At 52.3% G+C, this 22,419-nt stretch overlaps 1 protein-coding gene and 1 long non-coding RNA gene across 3 annotated transcripts; both read left to right on the top strand.

Moving 5' to 3' along the window:
* Positions 1-223: 223 nt before the first annotated feature.
* Positions 224-7,535, top strand: LOC139706041 (uncharacterized). Its single transcript, XR_011707745.1, has 2 exons — positions 224-1,563; positions 5,424-7,535. It is a non-coding gene; the product is annotated as an uncharacterized lncRNA (long non-coding RNA).
* A 1,429-nt stretch (positions 7,536-8,964) lies between these two features.
* On the top strand, positions 8,965-21,659 carry Pi16 (peptidase inhibitor 16). 2 transcript variants are annotated; one of them, XM_071613441.1, is made up of 7 exons: positions 8,965-9,377; positions 13,477-13,698; positions 16,304-16,413; positions 16,729-16,817; positions 17,488-17,748; positions 18,362-18,479; positions 21,328-21,659. In XM_071613441.1, exons 1-6 carry the CDS (start codon positions 9,207-9,209, stop codon positions 18,460-18,462), a joined length of 954 nt encoding a protein of 317 aa, XP_071469542.1. In that variant the 5' UTR covers positions 8,965-9,206; the 3' UTR covers positions 18,463-18,479; positions 21,328-21,659. The 2 variants fall into 2 exon arrangements, with proteins under 2 accessions (XP_071469542.1, XP_071469541.1); XM_071613440.1 differs by having other exon boundaries at positions 8,966-9,377; positions 17,488-18,186.
* The last annotated feature ends 760 nt before the right edge of the window (positions 21,660-22,419 follow it).

Here is a 22,419-nt window from a genome sequence, read left to right as displayed (position 1 = left end):
AAAAAAAATCCTTATTCCTGCCCTGACTATGAAAAAGTGCTGAAAAACAAATTTGTCCAAAGACAAATTAGCAAAAAATAAAGTAAACAAGATAGCATTCATCTAAAAACCAGTGCAGTGACCCCTTCCTTCCAGCCCCTCAGGCACATCCATCACCCGGGACCACCGTGCCTCTCAGGAGCACAGCCACCAAAGTCAGGGCCTTGGTACAAATCCCAGTCCTGGTTTACTGGGAAAGTGACTTTGGAAAGTGACTGCCAACCTCTCTGGTCCTTGGTTTCCTCATCCCTAATCAATATGGCTAACGCTGTCCTCAGGGGTCAGCCCAGAGGCCATGAGGCCATGTGTGGGGAGTGCTTCCCATGTGTGAGTACTGTCCCCTGTCCCTCACCATCAGCCCATCTCCCCTCAGAGCTTGCTTCTGCTGTCCTCTGTCAACAGGCTTCTTCAGCCTCCAGAGCCAACCTTGAAACCACCAAGGCAGAGCCAGACCAGACCCAAAGATGACCACCCCTCTCCTTCTTTATGAAGAGATGAGGAAGCCGAGACCTGTAGCTGGCCACTGAATCAGGAGTGGAACTTTCGCAGTCTTTTAAGTTCATGGAGAAGCTGCGCTTCCTCTGCCTGCTCCCTTCCTGGAGCCTCTGTAGAACTTACCACTTACCGGAAGGCTGTCCACGGTTCGCTCAGAGCCCCGCACAGGCTCCGCCTTCGTCTCCTGTGCTGACCCCCAGCACTGAATGCTTTCCTTCCCCCTTGGGCTTGGGTTTGAGGAATGAGGCTAAAACTCCTTCTTTCCAGTGAACTCACCCCCTGGTCCTTCCAGGGCCCAGGCCCTGCATCGCTCTGTGGAGGCCCCTCTGCTTCTCTGCTGCCCTCTCATCCCTCGGGCAGCTCGCATGGGTGGAAGTAGCCACAACTCCTACTGACGCTGATTCCTCCCTGGTGGGGAAGCTGCAAGGATGTGCAGCCCCCTCCGCACGCTCAGGAGGCCTCAGAGAGAACCAGCCTGGCCTGTGGGCCCCCAGCACCCCTGACTTCTGCCCGATCCCTCGCTAACCAGCAGCTCCACCTCCTGCCAGTCTGGGCATCTCCCATCCAGAGCTGGGCAAAGCCCTTGGGCCTGGGGGTTATAGAAAGGAATATGGCCTTGACTCCCTAAAATTTTATAATTTTGGGGAGAAGACAGGTAGGACAAGCACAGGTGCATTTTAAGAACTACACATGAGGAAGGAAGATGCACCAATACAAATGATCAGAACAGAGCTCTGCAGTGGCCCCTTAAGGAATGGTCCATGGATATGATTGCAATGGGAAGAGAGCACACAGCGTGAAATCCACACCCCCTGGAAGACGGGGAGGATGCCACCAATGCAGGCCCAGAAAAGGGAGAGCCTCGTAGGCAGAGCTGGCAGTGCCCATCTGATGGGAAAACTGTGCTCCTGGTTGATGGCACAAGTGTTCTGGCCCTTGCCAGCTTACACCTGCTACATTGTCATCAACAAGCCTCAGATTCTATGGCAAGCAACTTCTCTGCATTCCTGCTCATCAAGCAACCTTCTGGTAAGTTGGTGTCTTGACTGTGCTGCTAAAGCAAAACACCATAGCCTGGCATGGTGATGTACACTTGTGACTCAGGAGGCTGAGGCAGGAGGACTGCAGGTTTGAGGACAGCCTCAGCAGCTTACTGAGACCCTGTCTCAAAAAATAAAAGGCTGGGGATGTAGCTCAGTGGTATAGACCACTGGATTTGATCCTCAGTACTGCAAAAAAACATTACCAAAAACCCCCCCACATAAACTGGGTAGATTGTAAACAGCAGAAACTTATTTCTCACAGGTGTGGAGGCTGGGAAATCAAGACCAAATGCTGGCAAATTCAGTGTCAGGTAGAGAAGTCCTTTCCTGGTTTCTAGGTGGCTCCTGCTCACTATGTACTCACATAGCACAGGGCACACAGGTTCCCACAGGGCACTTTTTGTTTGATCCCTGGGTGCTGTAACCCTGAGGTACATCCCAAGCCTTTTTTATTTTTATTTATGAGACAGGTTCTTGCTAAGTTGCCAAGGGCCTTGCTAAGTTACTGAGGATGGTCTCAAACTTGCAGTCCTCCTGCCTCAGTCTCCCAAGTTGCTATAATCACTGGCATGTGCCCAGCCCCACATACCACTTTTATAAGGGCACTAATCCTATTCATGAGGTCTCCACCCTCCTGACCTCATCACCTCCCAGAGACCCCACCTCCTAGACCCATCACGTTGGAGGTTAGATCTCAACATAAAATTCTGGGAGGTACACAGTCCACAGCAGCTGGCTTCCTTGGGACAGAAGTGTAAATATGTACATGACATGCCTCTTTTCGTGTCAGTCTTGTGAGCTGCTAAGATGAGTGAGCTCTTCTGGGCTTGTGGAGATCCTGTGAGGCACCGTGGGGCTGAGCTTCCCACCTCCGGGTCCTTTTTCAAGCCTCCTGGGAGCCAGGCGTCCCCACCCCTCACTCTCAGTGAACCCCGTCCTCACACAGCACCTCTCTGGTGCCAGGCTGCAAGGAGAAGGCAGGCAGCGGGGACTGCGGCAGGCGGGGGCGGCCGGCAAGCTCCACGGGGCAGAGGCTCTGTCTGTCTTGCCCAGCACCACGCCGGGGCCAGCCCGCGTCGGTTCTTATGAGTGATTTCTAAATGGATGCTGCAGTGACAAGCGGCCCGAGAGGATCCAGAACCGAGAGATCGTAACGGGTTTGAGGAAGAGAAGCAAGGAGACCATGATTCCAGAATGAGGGGACGGCTGCTTTCCGTGGAGAATGAAGGCACGGGGTGGGCCGATGACCCGCACAGGGGCCGGCAAGGCGTCGGGCCAGCAGGGCGGGGGGACATCGGAGAGCACAGTGAGGAGCAGGGTAGGAGAGAGAGTGGGGCCTGGGCTCAGGGGAGGGGCTGGGCTCAGGCGCAACAGGAGCGGGAACCATTCTGGGTTCCTGGGAAGGAAGGATGTAATCCTGGCTGGGTGGACTGATGGACTCCAAAAAGAGGAGTGGGCGTGTGGAGGGGAAGAGACCAGGTGGGCAGGCAGCCAGGAGGCTTCCAAGTGACCCAGGCCTGTGGTCATGGCCCACCATGGTGTGCACTGGAAATGAAGAAATTAAGAAGACACATGGAGATGCGTACAAGGATCACTTGGAAGCACCATTTGTAATAGCAAAAAAAAAAAAAAAAAAAGTGGAAATAGCCAAATGTCCATCAGTAGGAAACTGGGTAAATAGATGGCTGTGTATTCATGTAATGGAATATTATACAGCAGGAAAAATGAGCAGCGTAGATCTACATACCCTGACATCAACAGATCTCAAAAAGGAACAAAGCCTTTAGAAGGATCTAGATTGTGCTCTTCAACGTGGTAGCCACTAGCCACATGGGGCTCTTTAAATCTCAATGAACTAAAATTAAAAATGTGATTCCTCAGTCATGCTAGCTAGCCACACTTCAAGTGCTTATAGCCACATGAGGTTAGTGGCTACTGTACTGATCCACTCAGATAGAGAACATGTCCACCACCACAGAGAGTTCCCCCAGAGAACACGGGTGTTTCAAGACATGAAATGCAGGGTCACGTATTGCATATGACACAGAATGTCTAGTGAAATAGAGATCACCGTAGAGATCACGCACAAGACAAACCAGAGACTTCAGACAGTGGCTACATCTGCCAGGGGAGTGTGTTCAGGACCAGAGAAGGAGTTCTGGGCCCTAAGCTGAGTGTGGGCACGTGGGTGCTCATATTACCTGTGCTTTGTAAAATCATCTATACTGTTATATGCCTGCATATAAGGCACATGTATATATAAGGCATAGGGACACTGTGAGGGACTGAGCCTGGGCAGGCGGGACATCATACTGGCTTGAGTCTCTTTCCTGGGAGATTGGCAGGGGTCTGTGTGGAGACACCTGAACCTTCCTTATGCTGCCATACAGCGACTCCCTTGTCACGGTCACTATCCTGTATCCTCACAGGACACACTCTTCTCTGGTCCCCAGTGCCGTGGTTACCTGACCCAGCCAGCTATGATAAAAGGTCAGGCTCAGATGCCTGTGCAGGCTGGCCCCCTGCCAGGCGCACACACCTCCCCATGTCCCTCCTGCTAGCCCAGCCACAGCCCCGCCATCACTGCCACATGCCCTCCCCACAGGCTCCCACACCAGCTCCAGAACCAAGCCCAGCCACTCACTCTCTAGAAGAGGGCAGTTTATCACTTTGTCCCATTACAGTCCTATGAGGCCCGGGACAGCTGTACTCAATCAGGAATTTGCGCCACACAGGAGGCCAGCAGCCCAGGAGTCCCTGGGGGTCTGGGCCGGGCGCCCAGCCCTGTGGAGGCCAAAGAGCTGCCTGCTGAAGGCTGTGGGCACGCGCTGAGTTTGGCCTGCCAAGAGCCAGGGCCTAGTTAGGACTTGGGACAGCTGGGCAGCCAGGCTCTCCTCTTCAGGCCAGAGCCCACCCCACACCCCTCCTCCTGGAGCCCAGCCCTAGGGTCATTTTTAGAGTAGATGGATCTGCTGGTTCTCAATGTCTGGCACCCTCTCTTAACACAAATGAGTTCAAATGCTATTTGTTTCTAAGCCATCACCCTCAAGAACGGCACAGAGCTGGGGGATATGCCAGTACCTTCTATTCCAGACACCATGTCCTCAAGATAAAAGCCATTAAGGGCAGGGGGTCATTGAGGTAGGCCATCAGCATGAAAACCGAAATACTTAATATAGCTGAGATTTCTCTCCTGTTGTACCAAGCCCCAATTTTTAATCATAGGTTCAACAGACAGCAAACAACTCTGTCCAGTTGCTCAAAGAATTTCTAAATGCTCACACTTTCTGCACCTGTCACACTGAGGAGCAGTGAGGAGAACCTGTCAGGACAGCACCAGGCCATCGGCCACACTTTTGAGTTGCGTCTGCTCAAAGACTAGAAGCAAATGCTAGATGTGGAATAATTATTTTCCTCTCTGGATTAATTTTTCTGTGACAGAGTTATACTGTTCAAAATGAAAGCTGGTTTAGGGGCTGGGGACATAGCTCAGTGGTAGAGTGCTTGCCTCACATGCACAAGGCCCTGGGTTCAATCCCCAGTGCAACAAAAAAATGAAAGCTGATATAAAATATACAGAAATAATCACTCAAAAGAAGATACATTTTCCCCCAAGTTCAGGTTTATGGACAAGGCACAGCTGATATAAATCAAAGCCATCTTCCATCTGCCTGGTTCTGTCCCCTTCCTTTCCCTCCTGCCTTTCACCCCGTTGTCCCCAGCTCCTGCTCCCATTAATCTTCCGCTTTCCCTAGTGGCAGGTCCTGGACTCTGGTCCCCCTGCTGTCACCGTTCCAGACTCCCAGGAAATCACCTGACCTCAGACCAACGTCTTTCCTTGTGCAGGTTGGTGATGAGACCCGCCTCAGAGGACTGTCACAGAAGTGAGGTCACCAAGAGGGAAAGCTCTGCAAGTCACCGAGGAATAGGCCCTGAAGAGTGAGCCCCGGCCACTTGCCCTCGGTCCCCCAGCCTCTGGCCAGCTCGGGTCAGCCTCCCGGGCTTCCTGGCCCTCTGGGCCTCTTCTCAGGCAACCACTCTCCTCCACCGCCTGTTGCCAAACAGACCTTTTCCAGGAGGCCTCTCCAGCGCGTCCCCACGGTGCACACACAGGTGCTTCTGTCCCTCAGAGCCATGGTGGCCCCTCCCAGGGTAAACACCCGCCCAGGCTGCTGGATTTTGTCCCTCCTGACAGCCAGCGGCGGGCACCCTCCTACCCTCAGTCTCGATAAGCTTGTCTGCTCCAGGTACGGCATGTAGGGAAATCAAAAGGTCTGTTCTTTTGTGTCCGGCTTATGTCATCTAGCATGTCTTCAAGATTCATCCACCGTGTCCTGCATCAGAACTTCCTTTCTATCTACCTATTGATTTGTTTGTTTGTTTATTGGTTCTGGGGATTGAACCCAGGGGTGCTAAACCACTAAGCCACATCCCAGTCCTTTCTGTATTTTCTTTAGAGACAGGGCCTCACTAAGCTGCTGAGGCTGGCTTTGAATTTGTAATCCTCCTGCCTCGAGCCTCCCAGTCACTAGGATTACAGGCATGTGCCACTGTGCCTGGCTCCTTTCTTTTTAAGGTGGAATAATATTCTATTGTATGTACATATCACATTTTGTTCATTCATTCATTTATTCGTGGACATTTGGGTCACTTCTACTTTTTAGCTGTTGTTTTAAAAAATGCCATTATGAAGCCAGGTGCAGTGGTGCACGCCTGTCATCCCAGCAAATCAGGAGGCTCAGGCAGGAGGATCACAAGTTTGAGGCCAGCAAGACCCTGTCTCAAAAATAAAGTTGTTTTTTTTTTAATAATTGTAATATTTATTTTTTAGTTTTCGGTGGACACAACATCTTTGTTTGTATGTGGTGCTGAGGATCGAACCCGGGTCGCACGCATGCCAGGCGAGCGCGCTACCGCTTGAGCCACATCCCCAGCCCTCAAAAATAAAGTTTTAATAAAGAGTTGGGGATGTAGCTCAATGGTAGAGTCCCTGGGTTCAATCTCCAGTACACCCACACACACAGAGAGACCTCTAAGACATCGTACAAATGTCTGTTTGAACCCCTGCTTTCAGTTATTTTGACTACATCCCTAGAAGTGAAGTTTCTGAGTCATATAGTACTACTGTGTTTAATTTTTTTGCCAACAACTTTCTATTTTCTGGGTTTTTGTTTTTAAAATATCCATCCTAATGGATGTGGTGGGGTATCTCACTGTGATTTTTATTTGCATTTTTGTAGTGATTGGTGATTTTTGAGCATCATTGTGTCTTGGGAAGTACTGGGGATCAAACCAAGGACACTGCATATGGTAGTGCTCCCCTCACCTTTTAAATTTTCTTTAGAGACAGAATCTCACTAAATTGCTCCAGGGGAGCCTCGAACTTTCGATATTCCTACCTCTGCCTCTGGGGGAGCTGGGATCACAGGCGAGCCGTGAGCATCTTTCCCCCTACTTACTGCTCACCTGTGTATCTTCAGGAAAATGTCTGTTCAAGTTCTCTGACCACTGTTTAATCAGATTGCTTATTTTGGGTTGTTGATCTGCAGCAGTTCTTTATATATTCTAAATATTAATTCCTTATCAGATACATGATCAGCAAATACTTTCTCCCATTCCTGGGTGGCCTTTTCGCTCTGTTGATTGAGATACAAAATACACTTTTAGTGACACAGACAAGAAATCATGGCTTCACCCAGTGCCATGAAACCTGTTTTCTTTTTCTTTTTCTCATTTCTCCTTCCGCTCCCTTCTCTTTTCTCCTCCTCCTCCTCCTCCTCTTCCTCCTCCTCCTCCTCTTCCTCCTCCTCCTCCTCCTCCTCCTCGACTGAACCCAGGAGTGCTCTACCTTTGAGCTACATCCCAGCCCAAATTGTATTCTTTTTTTGTTGCTATTGTAAATGGAATTGTTTTCTTTTTCTTTTGGATCATTCATTATTAGTACATAGAAACATCTGATTTCTGCGTGTTGATTTTGAATCCTGCAATTTTGCTGAATTGATTAGTGGGTTTTTGTTTTTGTTTCTTGTGGAATCCATAAAACATGTTTTTTTTTTTTTTTTGTGTGTGTGTGTGTTTGTTGTGGTCCTGGAGATTGAACCCCATCCTGGTATGACAGTGGTTTGACACACCCTCCAGCACTGGACCCCACCCTACCCCACTTTTGTTCAAGACTGGGTCTTTAAATTACCCAGATTGACCTTTAACTGGTATCCTCCTGCTTCAGCCTCCCGGGGAAGCTGGGTTCACAGGCGTGTGCTACCATGCCAGGCCAAGGTTTATATATATATATATATATATATATATATATATATATATATATATGTGTGTGTGTGTGTGTGTGTGTGTGTGTGTGTGTTGTAGTTGGACACAGTATCTTTATTTTATTTTTATGTGGTGCTGAGGATGGAACCCAGGGCCTTGCACATGCTAGGAGAGCGCTCTACCGCTGAGCCACAACCCCAGCCCCAGGCCAAGGTTTTTGTTATAGTTTTTCTCTTTACCTGGAGGCCTGGGTAGGGACAGGTTTCCTTGAAATCTTCCAAGTTCTGTGGGTAAGCTTTTTCTAGGTCCCCATTGACTAAGGGTGCAGGCTTCATGGTCCCCACAGATTTCGGGAGTGCCGGTTCCAGCTCCCTGCCCTGCATGGCCACGACAGCACCCTGCTGGGTGGCTGCGCCAGTCTCCCTCTGGTGCCCTCCAAGCCCTTCCCGCAGAGCTCCCGCTGCACCAGCTCACGCGTCCTCTGCTTCTCTGCTGTCTCCTACTTTGGAAAGCAGACCCACTCTATCTCCTGACTACGTGACACCCGAGGGGTCCCAGCATCCGTTTCCAAATGCGCACCCCAGCACGAGCATTCACAGAACACACCTGGGGCCAGACCCTGCCCATGCGAGGGGCCAGACGCCAGGACACAGCCAGAGTGGGAAACACCTTGGGCCCTTCTCCCACCACAAGGGTCCTGCCTCCCCTGGGCTGGGAGCCAGGCAAGGCCTCACCATGCGGGGCGTTGTGGTCTTCCCTTCTAAAGGCTCACGATGCGCAGATACCACTCGAGCCACTGTGGGATCTTACATCTCATTACTCCTTCCTCCGGCCCTGTGGGTAGGCACTATTATTGTCACTCAGTACTGCCAGAAACGCAGATGGCAAGGGGCAGGACTGGGATGCAGACTTAGGTTGGACCAACCTTTTACCAAACATCTCATCTTCCTGTGTCCTTCCAAAGCCACCGTGGCTTCCCTGTCTCACTGGATCCATCCTCTGGTGGTAGATCTGGGTGGTTTCTCTCCTTAGCACCCAGTGGGTGTGGCCCGGGGGCCACCAGCCACATCTCTGCAGATGTTTTGCCCCTTGAGACTCCGTCCGCAGCTCGGGAGGGACTGCAGAACTCACACAGCCCTTGGCCTGCGCCCCTGTTACCAGAGAAAGGAGGCTTTGCCAAGGACTCAGGGGGAGTGGACTCGGCTCTGTTTGGGACCCAGCCCTCCCCGAGACATTGTAGAGCCGACGGGGCTTCCAGACACAAGCCCTGCTGCCCCACCCCAGCCAGGGTGGTGCTTGTGTGGGAAGGACTTTAAATCCAGCCGCCAGACCCCTGGACGGGAGAGGCAGGGAGTGCTGGCCACCATGCACAGCTCCTGTAGTCTCCGGGCGCTGCTGCTGCTGCCACCACTGCTGCTGATGACCACCCCAGACCCCGCCAGAGCCCTCACGAAGGATGAGCAGCGTGCCATGGTGGAGCTGCACAACCTCTACCGTGCCCAGGTGTTCCCGCCGGCCTCCGACATGCGACGGATGGTGAGTGCGGCTGGGGGAGCGGTGCCGGGCAGGGCCCACCGCCCAGTGCTCCTCCCCACTTCCACCCCCCATGCTGAAGCTGGCTGTCTCGGGAGACCCGCCTCTGGGGCCAGTGACAGGGTCCTGACATTGTTCACCTCACAGGTTCCCATGAGCGGCCCCATAATACAGATGAGGAAACCGAGGTTCAGAGGGACATGCTTGGGCTCCTGCAGCTCAGAGAGCCAGATCTGGAAGCCCTGGCTTCCCACTCCAGTGGCCCCTCCCAGCACTTCCAAAAATGCATGTGCCTCTGTAAGGGGGACACCTTTGTGACAAGAGTCTTGAGAAGCCCCTCAAGATGATGGGGAAAGGAAGGACAGCTGATGGGTCTGCACTTGGGGCAGGAGGGAGGTACTGAGGAGGCGGGTGGGAGCAGGAACCAGAAGCAGAGGGAGCTCTGGACCCCACAGTCCAAATTCTGTCTCCATCACTAATGAGACCTATGATTTGGGCCAAGTCCTTTCAGCATCTGTCATTTTCTCATCTGTAAAATGGGGTCATAATCTCTCTCTCTCTCTCTCACACACACACACACACACACACACAAACACACACACACACACACACAGACACCACTGATTGAACCTCACAGATATAATTTTGTGGGCAGGGATGAAATCTCAAAAAAAAAAAAAAAAAAAAAGTACATAAATATACTATTTATGTACCAGTGAGAAACAGATGCAGGAAAGGCACATGCATGTGTGTAAGGTGACAGAAATCGGATTTTTCCAGGCAGGGAGAGCCATTTGGTGGCAGGGTTAGGAGGGATGTCTGTGCTCAAGATTAGAGATGAGGTGAGGAAATCCACTCCCTTCCTGACCTTCCCCGTGGTCCTCTCCAGCCTCCCCCGGGGGCCTGGGAGGTGGGTGGGCAGTGTCCAGGAAGCCCTGGAGCTGGTCTGAGAGAGCAAGTCACCCCTGGGGAGCACAGCAGTGAGCCTGTGGGCCCAAGGCCTAAATTCTAACCTCAGCTCCGTCCCATCTGGGTTAGTGACTCTGGGTGCCCCTTTCCCTTCTGCTTCCTGATGGGAAGATGGGCCTGGCAACCCCCGTCCTGAGAGTCAGACAGGATGAGACGTGTGAAAGCTGTGGGAAGGGCTCTGCCTACACGCCCAACGCCCCATTCACAGCCCGTTGGCCTTGGCAGCCCGGAAATGCAGACGACACAGAGCCCCGGATGATGGCCTCCACTCTGCCAACAGCCCCCTGATTGCAGCCTGGGACCTGTTGGGCCTCGGTGTCCCTGTCTGTAGATCCCCAATGCCCTCCAGTCTTGCAGGCCCAGGATGAGGGTCTACGCAAGCTGGAGCAGTTCCCAGACAAGAGGTGCCTCCTGGAGTATGGCCACATGCTGGGAAGCAGTGCCAGATGTCAGAGTGATGTGCAGCTGCCTCGTGGGAAGTGATAAGGTGGAAATGAGGCTGGGCCAGTGTCAGGATGCGGTCGCGACAGGACTCAGGCTCCGCCTCAGTAAGGGGTAAATGCAGAGCCCCTGGAGCCAGATGGCCTGGATTCTAATTTTGGCTTTCTCAGTGATTAGCTGTACGACTTTGGCCAAGGTATTTATTTAACTCTTCTGTGTTTCAGTTTCCTCATCTGTGAGGTGGGAATGATAATAGAACAGCTCCCTGCAGGGTAGTTATACAATTAAATGAGCAAGATGTGTAAAGCTCTAGGAACAGTGCCTGACACACAGCAGTGCTCAATGAGTGTGTGTGTGTGTGTGTGTGTGTGGCACTGGGGATTGAACCCAGGGCCTCACACATGCCAGACAAGTGCTCGACCATGGAGCCACACCCCCTGTCGCACACTGGAGAGAATGGATCCCGGGTGAGGCAGGTTTGTCTTATCGCAGCTGCTCCCCTCTCTCTTAGCCTCCACTCTACTTGTCACCACTTTTACCTTCCAGAGGGTTCCATTGAACCCCACTCCTACCTCCCCACCCTCAGCCTTTTCTCTCTTTGACACAAACCAGGTTCAGTCTTCCATTTTCTGCACCCAGAGACTCCTAGGATAGCCCCCACCTCCTTCCCAGCCGCTGGCCTCTGCTACAAGAATGAGAGCTCTAACACATGGCTCTGCCCCTTGTCCAAGACCTTCAGTGGCTCCCACTGGCTCCCGACTGCCTCCTCATTGAGAAAGCCCTGTGTGTTCTGGCCGCTGCCTATCTCTCTCCAGCCCCCTCTCCCGCTCACCCTTAGCCTTCAGTTACCTGAGCAGCTTGGCTTTCCTCAAGTCTGAGGAGGGTAAAGGCTTGGAGTACGGATTGTCCCAAGGGGAGTGGGAATGTCTCAGCTCTGTGCTTTGCATGAGCGCCTCTCCCCCGCCGCCCCCGCCGGCTCCACCTGGCCAACATCTTTGAACACTTGGCTGGGTGTCCCCTTCTCCACCCTCAGCCTGGGCTAAATGGCCCTCTTTGGTGCCTGGTAGTGCTCACTGCTCATGGTATTTACCACATCCTGATCCAGCTGACTTTACAACCCTATGAACTTGGGCTCCTTGGTACTTGCTGTTGTCCTAGTGCTGACACAGTGCCCAGGAGTATGGAATGAATGGAAGGACTAGGGAACTGGCTCCCAGTTGGTGACCAAGTGGCCAAGGTGGATGGAGCACCTCTACAGGGCGCACTGGATGACTGACTGAGAAGCCTTCATACCCAAAGCAACGACTCTGTAATGGTAGGACGTCAAGCGTCTAACCTGGACTCTGTAGGGAGCCTGCTTTAAGCAGAGCCACTCTGCCATCAATAGTCGACAGTATGTGTTAAGCACGACTGTGTCAGACACTGGACACATGACTGCCCTACCCTGAGGGAGTGTACTGTCTAGCCTGGAGCCTGCAGGTCACCCCAGATGGCATTCTGGTCCACCCCCTCTCCAACTCTTCCACCATTGCTGAATTTGACAGGGACCAGTGATTTGGGACAAAAATGTCCAGAGAGAGAAAGGGATTCATTGAGGTCCCAGCCCTAAACTTGTCCCAGCCTGGACCTTCCATCCCCACTCCAGCAGCTGCTCGGGAGCCCTGAGTGGGTGGGGAGTGGGCGTGGCCACACAGCCCCCTCCTCTGGGGTCACCGGGCTCCTGCTGCTTTATGGGCTGTCTGGCTCTCAAAGCTGGCTGAGCTTGGAGGGTGGAGCAACAGTTGCCGCCAGGACATCCATTTCCAGGAGAGGCCAAGGACAAAGTTTAATGGGATCCAGGCCTCCCTCCCCAGTCCTTTGGGTCAGATGCCTTGCTAGTTCCTCCTCCCACCCACACTCAGTCTGTCCTCCCAGCCAGAAGCAGAACCTCAGAGGCCCTCTATCCTAACATGCCCCCTCCCAGCATCTCACCTGAGGCCCCCTGCCTCTGGGACCTGACAGCTGTGGGTTACTAGGGCCAGAAGATAGGCAGCCGGGCCCTTCAGTGAGGGGCCTACTGCATTGTCACACAAGACGCTTAATTTTCTTGGGGAAAGGCATTGTCAGATGACAGTTGAGAGCACTCAGAATAGCACCTGGGAGGGAAGCCTGGAGAGGATAAAGGCATGGGGCTGGACCGTCCCAAGGGGAGTGGGGACAGAGGGAAGAGGAGGGCGAGAGACAAAATGGACTGAATAAACACCCCAGCCTTGGCCATCTCACTGGACGCCTTGTGGGCTTCAGAGCAGTTTAAATGCCCTGAGAAGGGTATCACTGCCCGCCTTGTACATAGAAGATTAATAACTGTCACAGACACCATATGGGTGACTCAATCTTCCTGCTACCTAGGAGAGTTCTCTCAAGTCACACAGGTGGTGAATGGTCCCAAGTTTGAGGAAATTTTCTGCCTGGGGTGGCTCCCTCTCCCTTTCCCACAGAAGCCCATCAGGAGCAGAGACCTGCTACAGGTCATGACTCAGGGTCACCTCTCTAAGGCGAGTGGGTGGCTGGATGAGTCTCTGGACCCCTCAGGCCCCCAGGACACCCTCAATCTTCTGCCCTGATCCCTGCAGGATCTTTGGGCGCCCTCACCTCCCTCTCCCACTTCCACTGTGCCCAAGGCGTCCTCACCTCCCTCCCACATGCCCTGCAGAGGTGGGACCCGGAGCTGGCCGCCTTCGCCAAGGCCTACGCACAGCAGTGCGTGTGGGGCCACAACAAGGAGCGCGGGCGGCGCGGAGAGAACCTGTTCGCCATCACGGACGAGGGCTTGGACGTGCCCCTGGCCATGGAGGAGTGGCACCACGAGAGGGAGCACTACAACCTCAGCGCCGCCGCCTGCACCCCAGGCCAGATGTGCGGCCACTACACGCAGGTGCGAGGCACGGCTGGCGGGGCGGGGCCTTGGGGCGGGGGCGGGGCCACGTGCGCGAGGGCGGGGCGGGGCGGGGCCATGGCGGGGGCGGCCACCTCTTCTCTCACCTGCCGGGAAGTCCTCCGAGCCTCTCCACTTCCCCAAAGTGGGTCCTCAGCACTCTCACCCCTAGGTGCTCACTAAGACCCATCACTGCACAGCCAGTATGGGCTGCGGAGGCCTTTGACGAAGTCTGCTTCTCAAACTGCCCGAACTATCGTCATTTTACTCCTTAAAAACCATAAATTTTGTCGGGTTCAGTGTCTCCGGAGACTGCCGCAGTAGGATCTCGAGTTCGAGGCCAGCCTCAGCAATTTAGCGAGGCCATAAGCAACTCAGCGAGACCCTGTCTCTAAATAAAGTATAAAAAAAGGGCTGGGATGTGGCTCAGTGGTGAAGAACCCTGGGGTTCAATCCCTGGTACCAAAAAACAAACAAAAACATAAAACCATCTTTTGAAAACCCAGACCACCCTTTTTGGCCTGATCTGGCAAGACATAAGTTAGATGTTACAGAGCCAGTTTCGCGGATGGTAGTTATTGTCATAGGAGAAATTTGGACTGGGCTCTAAGCAGTCCTGCTCTCTCCTGCTTTTGTCTAAAATATGCAGGGCCATTTGCCCCCCGCAGCAAATGCCCCTTAACTTTGCTCTTTTCTCCCTCTCTCTCTCCTGATGTGTATCATGATGCTTAATTTGCTGAATCTAATCCACCTGGGACTAAAAGAGCAAATAGACAACCTTGTTTAATTTTTGCTTTAATTAACTATGTACAAGAGCAAACTGTCTCTGTAAGCGACTCTGGAGGCTAAAGCAGGAGGATTGCAAGTTCCAGCCCAGCCTCAGCAACTTAGTGAGACCCTGTCTCAAAGTAAAAAATAAAATGTCTGGGGATGTGGTTCAGTGGTAAAGTACCCCTGGGTTCAATCCCAGTGCCAATAAATAAATAAGGCAAATTGTCACTGAAGGAAGATTTCGGGGGGCCTTCTGACACCATTCTCTGCCTCTTGCAATCACCTGTTGCTCACGGCTGGGTTCTCACTGCGTTTGAAAGTTAAGTTAAGAGGCATGTGAATGCTAAGGGGTGGGCGGGGGTGGCGGTCTTGACCTTTGTGTTGAGTCCTGTCTTTTTCTCTCAGTGCTTATTTGTCAAATACAAATGACAACATGACAAAAATATCCAAAGAAAAGGAAACCAAACATCTTCCCACCACGTCCTCCAGTTCCATTTCTTTGTGCCTCTTTTAGGTGGTATTTTTAGTCTTGATCTTTAGGGAAGGAAATCTCAACAGCACCCACCCAGATCAGGAAGCTGTGAGGCCCCAGGACCCTCCCAATCCTCTTCCCTCCTGCCCTGCCACCTCTCCCCCTCTCCATGCACACACAAGCTCCCAGAGGGACTGTTGGCGGTGCCCAGCAGGATCGTGTATGCCCAGCTCCACCCCAGCTTTCTCTGGGCTGTGGGAACAGGCACTGTGTGTCATTTCTGCATTGAAGATCTTCAGCTGATAAGCAGAAAGACTCCTAGGCAAACTCCTCCTAGAAATAGCAAGGGAAGGTTGGTGGTTCCACCCATGGCAGCACACAGAGGTCATTTTTTTTTTTTTTTTTTTTTTGTGGTACTGGGGATTGAACATGAGAAGCAAGCACTCTACCAGTGGAGCTATATCCCCAGCCCCACAAGAATTTTATACTTAAGATGGAATACATTCTAGCAGCTAGGAGACCCATGCCTAGAAACAGGAAGAGCAGGTTCTTGCCTCCGTGTGGTTTGGGAAAAGTTCCACTTTCAGAGTAACTGCACCAGTGCCCTCCTTGGACTTCTTGTGGTTGATGCCTAAGCTTCTTCCATTTAAGATCCATTTCTTTGTATAAAATGCAAGGATCTTTAGGAATAACCCACAGGAAAAATTCAAGAGGGTATATCAGAACTCTGGAACTGCAGGAAGATTTAAAGAGGGAAGGAGGCACACCTGTAACCCCAATTCTCCAGAGGCTGAGGCAGGAGGATCACAAATTTGAGGCCAACTTCAGCAACTTAGTGAGACCCTGTCTCAAAAAAAAAAAAAAAAAAAAAAAAGGCTAGGAATGTAATTCAGTGGTTAAGCACCCCTGCCTTCAATCCCCAGTACCTCCCCCCAACCTCCATGCATCAGGAAAAGAGGCCTGGGGAATTGGTAGGTTTGGCAGGGAAGAGTAGACTGTTAGGGAAGAACTCCCCCACCTCCACCTTCTTGTTCAAAAATATTCAAAGAAAAGGAAACCATATGCAGGGCCATTTGCCCCCGGCAGCAAATGACCCTTAACTTTGCTCCTGAACCAGTGATGGGTGGGGGTGAGGGTACCTAAGCCTCCCCTCCAGCACCATCCTCACCTCTTGCAGGGGGAACGTGAAGGGACAGAGGTCCTATCAGGAGGGAATTCCGTGCTCGCAATGTCCCCCTGACTTCCACTCTTGTTCAGTGTGGTCAGGGAATTGATGCCTGGTGTAGGCTGGTGCAGACAGACACCAGTAAGGGACCATGCCACCCAGTTCAGGGCTAAGCTGTCGGGTTGGCTGTCCTTCAGGTGGTTTGGGGCAAGACAGAGAGGATCGGCTGTGGTTCCCACTTCTGTGAGAAGCTCCAGGGAGTTGAGGAGACCAACATCCATCTACTGGTGTGCAACTACGAGCCCCCGTAAGTGCTGGGGAAGCCCCAAGGATGGGGGGAGGTGGGGAGGCGGGAGTGGGCAGAGCCAAGGAGATCTGAACTGGGTCGGGCCTGAGGAAGTGGGTGTCAGTCTGGGGCTATATTCTCCAGGGAGCTGAGAGGGTACCAATGGGGTCGCCTCTCCTTGGCCAGAGAAGGCCACAGGGAGCCCGAGGTCGCCCAGCGATTTATTAGCGGGAGGCAGCAGACCCAGGGGCACTTGTAAACGAGTGCGTGAACGAGTGAAGGGACTGGGTGGGGGTACCGAAGCCTCCCCTCCAGCACCATCCTCGCCTCTTGCAGGGGGAACGTGAAGGGACAGAGGCCCTATCAGGAGGGAATTCCGTGCTCGCAATGTCCCCCTGACTACCGCTGCGAGAACTCTCTCTGTGGTGAGCTGGGCGATCGCGCGGGGCGGGGGCGGGGAAGAGGTCCGCGCCGCTGGACGGTCTGGACGCGTGTGGCAGGGGAGGGGTGGGATGCGACCGCCAGGAACCCCCGGCGGTTCGCTTTGCCTTTTGCGCGTCCAGTTTAGTTTGGTCCGGTCATGCCAGGTGACCAGATTCCAATCTTCCCACGGTCACTACGGAGGGTAGAGCAGAATCCCGAGGCTCTCCAGCAGCGCGCTAGAGGTCCGCTGGAGAAGGCCGGAGAAAAGGGCTCGGGCCGCGCCAGTGGGCGTGGCGGAGGGGCTGGGGGCGGGGCCTGCGGGGCGGCAGGTGCCTTAGGAACCCGCGCGCAGCTGGAGGATGTCCCTGAAAAGCGGCGAGGTCGCAGGGAAACTGGAGAGAGGTGGATGAAGGAGCAATTGTGCCAGTAACAAGAAGGGAGGGCCGGGCGCGGTAGCGCCGTGGCAGAGTGTCCCTGAGTTCAATCCCCGGTACCAAAAAAAAAAAAAAAAAAGTAACATTTATTATCAGTGAGGGACATACCCGCTGGGGAGGTGTCCCTATCGGTGTCTGTGCGTCCTGGTAGCCGCGGTTGCCTCGCGTTGGTTGCGGTGGCGGAGGGAGGTGGGGTCCGGTTTGCGACACTGACACGCGGCCTTGGGTGTCTTATCAGAACCCATCAGTGGCCCGGAAGAGGAGCAGGATTTGCCCTCCCTGGAAACTGCGGCCCCGTCCACTCGGGCCACGGAAGCCTCAGGCTCCAGGAAAGCCGGCGCTCCTTCCCCGGCGACAGAGGTCGCGCACTCCTGGGTGACAGAGGTCTCGGGCTCCCCGGCCACGCAGGCCCCGCCCACTGTGGAAACAAAGACTCGGTCCTCCTCAGCCACCAAGGAGCCCTCGGCGACGGCCACAGAGGCTCCGCCTTCCCTAACGAGTGAGGTCCCTTCTGCGTCAACAGCTCACGACCCGCTCTCCTTGGATGAAGGGCCGGTCACCGTCCCCAAATCGACCCATGTTTCTGTTCCAAAATATGCGGACAAAGTAGAAAGCGAGACAAGAGCACCCTCCATAAGCCCAGAGAAACCTCTTTACCCTGAGATGTCCCTGACAGGGATAAGGGAATCCCTACCCCATGCTCAGGAAGAAGCTGAGGCAGAGGCTGAGGCAGAGGCTGAGGCAGAAGCCGAGCTGCTTCCTTCCAGTGAGATCTTGGTGTCAGATATTCCAGACCAGGACAAACCAGATGAGTTGCAGGCCACCCTGGACCACATGGGACAGCCCTCCTCCAAGTCCCGGCCCAATGTCCCCAATGCTTCTTCTGCTGCTAATGCCAGGGGTGGGCGTACCCTGGCCCTGCAGTCATCCCTGCCAGGTAAGGGCTGTAGCCTCCTTCCTTCCCACCTGCCTCCAGCGGAGGTGGCCTGGGCTGGCAAGGTCTGCACCCGCAGCAGGCACTTCCTCCCTGGCCCCAGCTCCCTGCTGGGGGTGGGCTGGTGAGGCCGGTGGCAGCTCTCTCCAGCTGAGCCAAAGCCCCTTCCTTCCCACAGGTACAGAGAGCAGGGAGTGGAGGCTGAGCTCCGGTCACATGTGGGGTCCTTCCCAGGGACTACTGCTGCTGTCTCCCCTGATGTTGGCTGGACTCTTCTGAAGGGGACAACATTCAAGGCAAGCCTGGGGGAAGGGAGGGGAACCCTGACCTCCTGCTCACTCAGGTTGTCTTTTTCCAAGTAAGAGGTCCCCATTTCCTGGGAAGATCCTGCTCTGTGGCCCAAGTGCCTCCTCTGCACCCCAGGTTCTGGCCAGATCCCAGGCCAGCTCTGATCCCCTCAGGAGGCCTCAACAGGACTAGCCCCTGACTGCCTCAGGAGGGAGTGCCTCTTCCTGGGGTGTGGGGGACACAGACTTCTGAGCAGTGTTCCAGTGGCCACGAGTACCCGGTATCTAGTTGTCTTGTGGCCGCAGGCTGCTCTCCTGGAGCCAGAGGATCTAGGGCTTCCCAGGAGCCCCTTGACCCCTTCCAATCTCCTGGCCTCTTCCTCAAGCCAATTGAGTACAAGGCTGTCCCCAGACGTGCCTCCTGCCTTCCCAGGTCGCTGCTCAACTGCCATCTCCCCACCCTGTTCCCAGCCCCTCAGCTTCCTGGCTGAAGGCCCTTGGGGAGGGAAGGGCTGCCAGGCCTGTGCCTCATCCGGCCGCACCATCCCCGCTGGCTGCCAGTTCAGGGACCAAGATGGCTGCACTCCAGCCAGGACCCCTCCTGCCCCAGCATGGATTCCTGCAGGGGGTGGGATTCTGGGCGCGCTCCTGTCCAGCAGGACCGCCCTGCGCTGTTAGGCTGTGGGTCCGTGTGCCCATGCGGCTGGGGAGGCAGGGGCGGAGGCACAAGCCCTACCCAAGTGGGGTTCTCTGGATTGGGAGGCAGGGACCAGAGGAGGCCCCCTGACTCCTGAATAAAGCCTATTTGGGAGCACCCAGTGCCCCAGTGCTTATGAGGGCTGAAGGCAAGGAGGGCGATGTGGGAGGCCCTGCCTAGGCTCTCCCCCCACCAACCTGTGACCCTGGAGTCCCCCTTCACATCTTCTCCCCCCAGATACTCCATCTGTTCCCTTCCTGTAACTCCCCGCCACCCACATCACAGGCCACACAGGAAAGGGCAGGCCCGGGGCTCTGGTGATCTGGTGACTCCCAATGGGGCCTCGCTGGTTTGAGGCTCAGGGTCGGCAAGGTGTCTGACCTTTACAGAGGGTGCCGCTGCCCAGGCCCCCTGCAACGGGGTTAGGAATGCACTGCAGGCAGGGCTTGGCCCTGGTGCTGGAGGAGCCCCGAGGTCGGATTCTGGGGTCCCAGATGCTTTTCCAGGAAAACAGAGCAGGCTCTTCCAGAAGTGCCGTGGGCCAGGAAAACACAAGTGGGGACAGCAGCAAATGGGTGACCAAGGGTGGTGGGGGGAGCAGAGCAGGCCGAAGCAGGAGGGACAGGAATGGCAGGATGGCCTGGTTACAGGCCAGGCTGCAGGCTTCAGAGGTCCTGCCTCATTTTCTTTATATACATTTTTAGCTCCATTAATAACCCACGTTACCTAAGATTTGCCACTCAACACAATATTCTTAGTATATTCACAGGACTGTGTAACCACCACTTCTAGCAATTTTAGAAATTTTCATTATCCCCAAAGAAACACTACACCTGCTAGCAGTCACTCCCCATTTCTAGCCACACCACTCCAGCTAAAGTAACCACTAATATACTATCTACATGAATTGACCCATTCTTAACATTACATATGATTTCCTGGTAAACCATATATAATTTGTGATTGCTTCTTTCACTTGTCTTCAAGCTCATCAATGTCACATGGATCAGAACTTCATTCTTTTTTATTGTCAAGTAATATTCCATTCTCTGGAATTTTTTCCCTCAGTGTTAAGGGTTGAACCCACGGTCTTTTTTTTTTTTTTTTTAAGGCAACAGACTCTTTATTTAATGTGGTTTAAAATACATCAATAAAGTCCCTGGCTGTTGTGAATACCAAAAGGAGGTTCACTTCCCCCATGCCCCCGCCGCCCAAACCCAGGGTCTTGTGCATGCAAGGCAAATGCTCAACCACTGGGCTACATCCCCAGCCCTCTGGAATGCATTTTATTCGTCCATTCATAATTCATTCATTCAGGTGTCAGCTGGTAGACATTTCAGTTCTTTCCACTATTGAGCTATGAATAATGCCACATTAAGTATTCATGTACCAGTTTTTTTTAACATGAGTTTTCAGTTTGTTTGGGTATATACATGGAATACCTGGGTCATAGTTAACTTTAACTTTTGGAGAAACCCTGAACTGCTTTTACATTCTCACACCAAGCATGTGAGGGCCTCAGGACCCTTGTTCTTCTCTCCATCACAGGCACCCTAGCAGGTGAGAAGTAGTATCCCCTGGTGGTTTCAATTTGCACTTCCCTGATGACTAACCTGATGGCTATTTGTCTTGGGCTGTGTATTTGTCCTTTCCTGAGTTGTAGGAGTTCTTTATACATTCAGTACAAGTCCTTTATCAGATAAATGATTTGCAAACATTTCCTCCCATTCTGTGGCTTCTCATTCTTTATATTCTTTAATATAAGTTTTAGATTTTGATGTCAAATCTATTTTTTCTTTTGTTGCTTGTGCTTAAGATGTCATCACCTAAGAAACCATTGCCTAATCCAAAGTCGTAAATATTTATACTTGTGCTTCCTTTTTAGTTTTAGTTCTTAAAATCTTTAATCAACCATTTTCAGTTTATTTTTCCTATGAATCCAGCTTCATTCTTTTACATGTGAATATCCAGTTGTCCCAGCATTTTTTGTTGAAAAATTATTCTTTTCTCATTAAATTGTCAAAAATCAATTGACCATAAATTTGTTTATTTCTGGGCTCTGAATTTTATTCCATATGCCAGAGTTTAATTAAGCAGCTTTTGTATTGAAGTTTTGAAATCAGGACACGTGAGTTCTTGAACTTTGTTCTTCTTTTTCAGGATTGTTTTGGCTATTCTGGGCCCCTTGAATTTCCATATGAATTTTAGGATCAGCTTGTCAAATTTCTGCCAAGAAGTCAGCAGAGTATTTGTTACAGACTGTGTAATCTGCCATGTTAAATCAACCATGAACATGGGCTGTCCCTCCACTTAATGAGCCCTTCTTTAATTTCTTTCAACAATGTTTGTAGTTTTCAAAGTTTTGCATTTTTTGTTAAACATTCCTAAGCATTTTATTATTTTTATGCTACTGTAAATGAAATTGTTTTTTTTTAGTTTGTTAGTTCTATGTATAAAAATAATTTTTTTCAAAATATTGATCTTGTATCCAGCTACCTTGCTGAACTTATTGATTAAATACGTTTTTAAAAAAATGGATTCCTTAAGATTTTGTATAAGTCATGTCATCTGCAAACAGGTCATTTTTTACTTCTTACTTTCTAATGCATATGGTTTTTACTTCATTTTTCTCATGCAGTTTCCTAATGAGAATCTCCTGTACAATATTGACTAGAAGAGGCAAGAATGGACATTCTCATTCCTGGTCTTGGAGGAACCCATTCACTAATGTACCAATCTGAATTCTGGTTTTCTCATAGATGCCATTTTATCGAGCCGAGGAAGTTTTCCCGATTCCTAGTGCACTGAATGTTTGTTTTGTTTTGCTTTGTGGAGCTGGGGACTGAGCCCAGGACCTCACACATGCTAGACACTCTACCACTGAGCTACATTCCAAGGCTCCCACTGAATCTTTTGATCCTGAAGGTTGTCCGCTTCTGTGTTGATTATGTGATTTTGCTTTGTCTAAGGATAAGAGTGTGTTCCATTAACCGACAGAGGTTCAACCAGCTGCCTTCCTGGGAGGTCCCTCGCCTGTTTTCTTCAGCTAGTGCCAGGGTGTCCTCTTGGACCAGTTCTTGATCTACTGCCAGGGCCTGGGTGGTGGTTGGGTCGGGGGCCCCCTGGAGCAGGACCCATAGAAGCCCACCTTCTCTAGTCTGGGGGTGGCTCTTCCTGCCTTTTGCAAAGAAGGAGCATCTGCTAACAGCCCTCAGGGAACCTGTCACATGAAAGAACCTGCCTAAAATAAGT

This window comes from Marmota flaviventris, chromosome 6 (assembly GCF_047511675.1).
Source record: "Marmota flaviventris isolate mMarFla1 chromosome 6, mMarFla1.hap1, whole genome shotgun sequence".
NCBI lineage: Eukaryota > Metazoa > Chordata > Mammalia > Rodentia > Sciuridae > Marmota > Marmota flaviventris.
Note: the sequence above shows the minus strand (reverse complement) of the source record. Positions and strands in the feature narration are given on the sequence as shown.